Source organism: Centroberyx affinis, unplaced genomic scaffold (assembly GCF_046629955.1).
Source record: "Centroberyx affinis isolate AG114_WGS23_722 - 3 ecotype Tasmania unplaced genomic scaffold, CSIRO-AGI_Caff_v1 ptg000089l_1, whole genome shotgun sequence".
Lineage (NCBI taxonomy): Eukaryota > Metazoa > Chordata > Actinopteri > Beryciformes > Berycidae > Centroberyx > Centroberyx affinis.
The window spans coordinates 68,925-77,744 of NW_027278796.1; the positions used below are offsets into that span (position 1 = coordinate 68,925).

The following is an 8,820-nucleotide window of genomic DNA, read 5'->3' on the forward strand; positions in this document are numbered from 1 at the left end:
GGTTTTGATTTCTCTCCTAATGTACTGACACACACACATTCTTGTTGAACTTGTGTTCATACCAAAGCCACTGGGTTCAAGCATTCAATGCTTCGTTTATTGAAAATGACAAAACATTCTTCACCAATACAAAATTATACAGAATACATACTGTATATCAAGTCCAGTATAAAAAGAGAACATTACAAGAGTTACAAAGGTTTTCCATTGATTTGAAATCTCGTCTTCATAAAAAGATTTTTTTTTTTTTTTGAAAAGAGGAAAATAGGACAACAAGGCACAGCCGGTACTATCTGAGAAGCACAGTGCATACAATACATACAATACCACACAAGCGAAACAACCAGTTTCACATTGTGATGACCATTGTGGGGAAAAAAAGACAAAAGATATTTTTACAAGATTAAAACAACCAAGCTCTCTGCTTGGGTCGAGCGGCTGGCTAGTCTTTTGCAGCTAGCTACACTTCACTACTGTCCAGCATGGACAGGGTCATGTGGAAATGTGCTGTACTTTATCACACAGAGCCAGACATCTCACAGACATCGTGGCATATGGCTTTTACCAAGTGCTTTCAACTACTGGAATTTGAAGCAACTTAAGTGCAAAACAAAGTGAGGTCACATACTGTCTCATAGGACTTTACATTTTAAGTGAATTTTGACAAGACGATGAACAAGAGATTGCTGCTGCTGCTGCTGATGACTGAGAATCTTTCAACAAGAGATGGATGAAGATGGGAGGTTTTCACAGCCCCTGGATCAGGATTTGTGAGTGGTGGGGGACAAGAGCAGGGAGGAGGGAGTTCCTTCCAGGTTTGGCAGGGGGACAGGCATGTGTCCGTTGATTAGGCTGGGGAACTGTGGAGGAAGAGAAAGGGACTGAGAGTTAGCGGGGAGGGGAGGGAGGCTCTGTGAAAGCTCCTTTCCGGTGAGGAACTGCAGCATTGTCACTGCTCTGGTTTCCTGTTGTTTTATACATTGTGCCTCTTCCTTTCTCTCTGTCCTCTCTGCCTCCACAACAGAAGGAGAAGTCAATGTTATTTGTGCACAAAGAACCAAGTGAGGTCTGTATGCCCGTCACGGGGGGTGTGGTGGTGTGTGTGTGTGTGTGTGTGCAGTGTGGTGTGTGTTTTGCGTGTGTGTGCTTCACAAATGAGGAGCAGCTCTCAAACCAGTCCACCCTGTTCAGACTGGCTCCCCTGGGCTCAAACAGGAAGTATTCGCAGGATTTCCTCTCCCTCTCATGAGCGCTGAAACAGGACACCTCTGCTGGAGCAGCTCAGAGTCTCGACTAGTTTAACAACCGTTGGTATCTGCTGTATCGCAGATCCCAAAGCCATCTTGTTTTCTGTTTGATGTATTATTTTGTCAAGTTGTCAAGTAAATACCCTATTGGCCCTAAATCAAAAGACTAAATCTTCGGTTATTCATGTCTAGTGAAGATTAAACCTCTTGTCATTAGAGTGGCACTTTATTGTAACAATCATGAAATGGTGTCATTTGTTAAGGCCATGATAGAGGGGCAATGTTAAAGGACATTGTCTTGATCAGGTATGAGAATGGGACAAAATCAATTTATATAACATTGCTGGAATATAAAGAACAGGAAAAAGTCTTTGTGGTCTTAATTGTTTTAAAATTTGCTCATCCACATTTCTTCAAAACCTCACCTATGTCATGATCTTTAGTCACCTGATTCTAAATAGCAAAGGGAAGAACAGGGATTTTCCAGCTGCGGTCATTTCACCTGAGCAGTCAAAACTTCCTCCTATTGGCTTTCAAAAGCTATGAGTAAACAAACAACCATTAATAGTTCTATCATCACACCCTCCCTTCTCGTCTCTTGTCGCTATTTTTTTTCCCTCTTCCTCTTTGCCTCTACACCTCTGTTTCTGTGAGTGCGTCTCACCTGAAAGAGGGAGCTGTGGCCCTGCAGCCGGGCGGGGCTGAGCGGGGCGACGGGGCTCAGGCTGCTCCAGAAGTGGATGCCTGACAACAGCGGACTGTGGGCCAGCAGCAAACCAGAGGGAGTCTGGGGAGGGAGAAACAGAGAGGAAGAAAAGGGGGGAGGGAGAGGAAGACAGAGATGAAGGCATCATATAAATAAGAAGAGAAACTGCAAGACCCACTGGTTGAAGAGCGTTTCTCGGAGGCCTTTCGTAATGCGAAACATGCAGAAATCTTAAATGGGACGTTTATTGGCGTTAGGAACAACAAACTGAAGGAGCAGGGAGGAAGTCTGTGGTTTCTCCCCTGAATACAGGGGGTGATGTGGGGTGGGGAGGAGGAGGAGGAGGAGGGGAGGATGGTGGGGGTTGTTGTTGATTGGGGAGGGGAGGGGGGGGCTCCTCGAGCACCGTGGGCCTTGGAACGCCAACTAGAGAGAAACATATGAAATCAATTTCTCCCTCTCTCCCCTGGTCTTCCCTCCCCCCCTTCCCCGTTTCCCCTGTGTCACCTCAGAGAAGTGAGCCAGTGTTGCAGAGGGACCCAGCCCTGCTCTCATTATTAATGGAATTATTGGAGCATATGGCATCACTTAGGGCCTCTTCCCCCTCTCATAGGCTGGACTAGCAGAAGATTTCTGTAAATCTCTTGTTTTCCTCTGATCTCACTTTTGCGCCCTTATAAACAGACAGTGTGAGTGCAGCCTTGCTGCTGCGCTGCCTATCTCACTGTTTGGACAAACCTCTGATGTGGCAGAGGAGCTTTTCTCTGTAACACTTCCAATGTAAATACAATATTGACTGAAATAGATGATTAAAAATCAGTTGATGCTTATGGCACAGGCTTTGGGGTTATGGCAAAGATCAAACCAAACCAAAATTTCATAGCTGAATGAACTTGGATCCGACTTTGTGGCAGAGTTTACTCTAAAATTGAACTGTAGAAGCCGAGTGGCCCATCTTTCATCAGCCACATCATTTAAGACTGTCTGTACTGCCAACAGAGGTAAAACGTCAGTCATTACAACTACTACAGTTACTGCACTTGGTAGATTTTTTTTTGTCTGTGATGCAACCTTTTGAAGATTTTTAAATCTCTGTATTTTTAAATCTTTTACTTCTATATGAGCAATTTTTAAAGCTTTGACTCCAACCTTTACATGAGTATTTTTTCAGACATATGAACACTTAATACAATAAGACCTGTTATTTACAGTAAAATACAGTAATTCTGGCCTTTACCTCCAAAAATTGATACTAGTTTGTTGATATAATTAGAAAACGGATCATCCCCAAACCTAAGACCGACGATGACCCAATAATTAATTTCAAAAACATACAAATTTGGACTATGCACCAATTGTTGATGATTTTGTTCTCCAAGAAACTCAGAAAGTACCTGAGCACCTTTTTACTGAACACTACACTTTAACTTTTACCTCTCCTATTCAGACTTGAGGAAAATTTAGCTCAAGTAACAGCACTGCTACTTAAATAAATATATCAGTAGTCTTTCCACCAATGCATGCCAGGCTGTGTCAGATGTTGCCGGGCCTGAGGCGCTGCCTTGCTGCTCTAAGAGTGCTTTGGGGACACTGACATCATGTTCTGGACAGATCCCATCATCTCCCCACGGCTAGCCAGACCACAGACGGAAACAGATAGCATCACAGAATTATTCTCCATCTGAGATTTGATTATTATTGCTCACTATACTTCAGCTGCGCCTGGCACAGAGTGACATAATCTGTAGTTCATCTTAGATTTTGGTGGACAGAAATAAGAGAGCTTGTATAAATTTGTCAAAGGGTAGCATTAGAGTGTGTAAACATTAGTATACTTGACAAGACAGAAGTGACACAGGTTTTAGAGAAGCCAGAAATACGTGCATGGATGCATGCTAGTAATAATTTGTAGTGGGAGTGTATTCACTCATTCATTTAATTTATCCTCTACGGAGTCACAGGGAGGTGCAGCCTATCCCAGCATACACTGGGCAGAAGGCAGGGAAACACCCTGAATGGGTCAGAAGTCCATCACAGGACAAACACAATCACACTCACACCTATGGGCAATTTAGAGTTTTCAATCCACCTGACTCGCGTTTTTGAAATGTGGGGAAACCCAGCGAACATGGGCAGGACATACGAACTCAACACAGAAAGGGCCGGGCTGCTGTGAGGCAACATTGCTAACCACTGAGCCACTGTGCCGCGCAGTAGGAATGTGTGTGTATTATTCAGATAGAGCATCTCACCTGTGCAGTGAAGAAGGCCGGAGTGAGGGAGCCGGAGGGCAGTGCTGGGCTGTTGAGGGCGATGGAGCCGATGTCGCTCCCTGCAAGCAGCAGAGAGGGGGCGGAGATCTCCAGAGCTTTGGGCTTTTTGCTTTTTGGTGGGAGTCCATCTCCTTGCATACTACTACTACTACTTCTACCGCTGCTGCTGCCCCTCTTCTCAGGCGGCTGCAGAGCTCGCTCCCTGTGCCCAGAGGAGAGGTTGAGGGGCTGAGCGCCCTGGTCAGAGTCCTCCTCCTCCTCGGCCGCAGGGCTCCAGCTCCGCCCGGCCTGGGGGGCTTGGGTGTGGGGGGAGGACGGGGAGCGGGAAAGAGGGGGGAGTTTGGACAGCCTGGAGGAGACGTAGGACTCGGGCTTGACGGAGAGAGGGGAGGTCCTCTCGTTGGCGTTGGTGCCGAAGCGGATGACAGAGCGCGGCTCCTCCTGGCGCTCTCGCAGGGCGCGCAGCAGCTCGGGCTGGTTATGCAGGGAGCTGATGCTGAAGGAGGAGTAGAGGCCCGAGCGGAGGTAGTCGTTCCGACACGCCTGCGCCCCCAGGGCTGCCAGGCTCCTCCTCTGGGCCTCTTCCTCTTCTTCCTCTTCCTCCTCCTCCTCTACCTCCAGCTCGGGGGCCTCTCCTTCCTGGAGGGGCAACCTGCCGGACGCCAGGCCCATCTCCACCGCCTGGGGGTCCATTTTCAGGATCTCAGGGAAGGACACAAACTTATAGACGAACTTCTGGCCAATCACCTTCTTGATGATGTTCTGTAACACAGGAGAGTGGGATTAGTGATTAATCCCACTTCAGGGTGCGACAAAAGAACTCTGACACCATTTTCCTTCATATTTAGGTTACCTTGAATAACTTTAGGTTAAACAAAACTGTTTGTATCTATAAAATAATAATAATAACACAACCCATATTGATTATCACAAGGATATTTTGGTTTGACTGCATTTCTGGCTATAAGGCAGTACGCCTTGTCAGTCTGTCCAACCAAGTCAAAATGCCCCACTGAAAAAAACAGTTGTGTGTTTGAGTGCTACATCACCACCGTAGCTCTACTGTTGGTTTGGTGTGAAAAGAGGAAGTGGAAGTATCTGCCGGTGGAGATTGTGGGTTTAAAAAGAAGAACAACAAAGAACTTGTCCTGGTACTACACTGCCTTAAAATGCCTTCAGGTCCCATCAGTTGCAACAGCTCTAACTAGACGGATTACAGTATCCAACTGCTTTGTCAAATTAGTCAACTACTTCTGAGCACTACACATTACATTCCCTAGATGTTTGTCACGTAAACAGATTGGGGATGAGTGGACCCACCTTGTCATAGTAGTAGCGCAGCGCTCTGCTCAGCTTGTCGTAGTTCATGTTGGTCTTGTTCTTGCGCAATCCCCACAGCTTGGCCACCTCCTCTGACTTGAGGAGCTTGAACTCCCCGTCTGTGGACGTCCAGCAGATCAAGTGCTTGTGACTCTGGTCCAGCAGCAACTGCAGCAGGAACTGCCACAAGGTAATGGCACTGTCCATACCTGGAACACAACATGCGGATGACATCATCAACATGAGACTGTGATTACATTGGCAGAGCACTCACGTTTGGTTCAGTTGGTCCAGAGAATCTCTGCTTATTTTTGAAAACTGAGGATTCATGTCTGAGGTTTTTCTCCTGTGGCCTTTTGCTTTTTCAAGGAGACTACTTTCTAGACTACATTGAGGTTTTTTATTCAAGTTACTATTAATACCTTGATGACCATGAGACATGGGTGGGTGACAAAATGGAACATCACTCAGTGACTTCAGCTAATACAGACACAGCAGCGTCGTAACTACCTACACATACACCATGGCAACCTGCCAAAAGCTACAACCACAGAATTAGCACAAAAGTCAGAATCAGACTGCCGAAACTCAAACGGAAACAAACTGAGTAGCCCTTTACATTCTCCTACACTCATTGCTTTGTATTACTGTGTTAGAGCTGTGTAATAATAGCTAATAAAACACAGCTAGTGTGCTTGTGGAGAATGTTTTGGGCAAGAGGAGCTGAAGTTTCACCTCCATTAAACATCTTTTCTTTTTCTTTTTTTCACGATCTCTGTCGCTCCAGTGTGCTTTACACCACGCAGACTATATTAGGTTACTGGCTGAAGAGGTAGTGGCCTATTTGAGCTGTAACATGTGGTGTAAGGAAGAGTAGACCGGTGATGAATAGAACAGTGTGTGTTGAGGAGTGAAGTGTAATGTAGCAGCGGCGGCGGCAGCAGCAGAAGAAGAAAAAAAATATAAGGAGGAACAACAGCTCAAGCCAGAAATATGCTGCGGTTCAACCTGGCCCTCTCTCCACAGGAAGTATGACGGGCCCAGGGTGGGTTATTCCTTTAATAGAGGAATGTGCAGCCTCGCAGCTCCTGTCTGCCTGCTAGAAGCACACACTTTAACCAGGGCGGCTGTTTCTGTCACTTCAGGGTGGAACAAACATTGATTTACCTGATTGGATTGTCTTCTTCTATTCTTTCCTGTGAGATGTGAAGAGTGATGGGTGACTGATGCTGAATTAATCTGACTGGCCATTCAACTCTATATCTCTCTTTCAACACAGAGAGAGAGAGAGAGAGAGAGAGAGAGAGCGAGAGAGAGAAAGGGAGGGCTGAACCCGTTTCCGACACAAGCTATCCCTTGAGTTTTCTATCTGCCATGTGAAACTACAAAGCTGTCAAACTCAGGACTTCCTCCTATTCTACTTTCAAGGACAAATGGCGAGGAGAGGGGACCCCACAGTAGGGGAACGTTTCCCCAAATCCTGCCACACTTCCGACAAAAATCCCAGTGGGAGGGGGTCAAAAGATCAAATCATTGTCTCCTTTCCCCCCGCTCCACCCCGTTAACCCACTCCTGAAACCACCAGACAGTTTGGCTTTGAAACATTTGTAGTAAACGTTGCCAGTCTAGCGCCCCCCCAGTTGACAGGTCTACAATTAGGCCAATGTGACACACAAACTATATTAATCCTGTAATAACTTTTGCAGGGGATACTGTAAATAGCACAGTGAAACTTTAACATATCATGCAGCTGCTACAGGCAAGAAGAAAATGTATAATAAGTAAAAACAGAGGAGATAAAAAAAAAAGACAAAGTACCATAATGTCACTATAAATGAATTGCTCAGTATAGACACATTATACCTCCCTCTAGGAATATTATAATGATACTATTAAGATAAAAAATGCCATCACCATTGAGGAGTGCACACGCGCTGTAACTCCCTATAGGAATATCGCAGGAATATTGTGGTGGTTTTTCGTCAGGGATGCGGAGTCTGTTGCAGATGCTCGGATTGAAAAGTCAAGCTGCGCACAAAGACGTCCAGTGTGTTGGTTTGAACGGAAACTCCTAATGAGATTAGATGGTGTGTGCAGACATTACTTAGCCATGACTAAATCTGCTCTCTTCCTGTTCGCAGACGGTGGAAAATTCAACAGGGCCAATAAGAAAAGCATCTCTTTAAAAAAAAAAAAAAAAGTGCCTCGGCTTTATGTTTTTTTTTTTTTTTTGTCTTGCTCTGCCTTTGTTTGTTTGCCTCTTTGCCACTTCACAATATTGGGTGCTGGTAGCGCTTTTGTTTATGTAGCCTATTATCTAGTGTCTAAGTTGAAGTACGGCTTCTCTACAGAGGTCTGGATCTCTATTTCATTTCTGCCCCACTGACTCATTTTCAAGATGTTGCTCGGACCGGAAGACGGTAGAAATGCGTGTGTGTGTGTGCGTGCGTGTGTGTGTGTGTAGGACTCAGACAAAACACAATCTACGTCTCAATACTTGCGTAAAACTGGGAAAACACGGTCAATCCGATGCCTTGAACTTCAGGGCAAAGCGCAGGCCCATTATTCACAGACTTGGTGTTATTCATATAAAGTGCGGATGCGGTATAGGCTACAAAACAATCACGCATTATTTCACTTTACCCTCAAGTAAATCTACGAGCCATCATTTTTACCAAAGTGCCGTTCCTAGAAAGATGTATTGTTTTATTCTACGTTACCTGCCGTTCTCTCGGTCGTTCTCGCCTTGAAACTTTATGGTGAAATTCGTATGATTCCTTGTTTTTCCATGCTTACTTCTCGTCTACACAGTTGTGCTGGACTGAAATAGGATCCTGGGCTTTTTCTTTTTCTGAGCAGGAAGTTGGAGCAGGCAGACACAGAGCCGGCTGACTTCCTCTCCCCTACGATTCCCCAGGCGGTTTGCCGTCTGTGTAAACACACTTTTCCTCCCCTCCTCTTCTTCTCTCCCTGCCTGCCTGCCTGCCCGCTGATGGCCAGCATTACTCTGTTATAGCACGCATGGTAATATAGGAGCTGCTCTAGCCCCTCTGACTGACTGACATCATCACTCCGCTCGGAGGTGCGCTGCCTTCACGCGCCCCTCGGAAGCTCGCCGACTCCCGCGGTCAGATGTCGCAAATAAGATTCGTTGAAGCGTTTTATTACCTTGTAACACAAGTATTTTTGGTAGCTGTACATTTGTCGTTTTTTTTTTTTGGAAGGCATGCTTTAATTGATCTATTAGATAAATGTAGTTGTATATGTGTGACAA

General features: G+C 45.6%; 1 protein-coding gene across 1 annotated transcript; it reads right to left on the reverse strand.

The window, feature by feature from the left end:
- Nucleotides 1-76: 76 nt before the first annotated feature.
- On the reverse strand, nt 77-8,599 carry LOC139646546 (ETS domain-containing protein Elk-3-like). The gene is made up of 5 exons (XM_071522450.1): nt 8,267-8,599; nt 5,547-5,755; nt 4,206-4,988; nt 1,912-2,034; nt 77-860 (listed from the first exon to the last, which is right to left on the reverse strand). The coding sequence occupies exons 2-5, from the start codon at nt 5,751-5,753 to the stop codon at nt 762-764; spliced, it is 1,212 nt and encodes a 403-aa protein (XP_071378551.1). The 5' UTR covers nt 5,754-5,755; nt 8,267-8,599; the 3' UTR covers nt 77-761.
- Nucleotides 8,600-8,820: the final 221 nt, after the last annotated feature.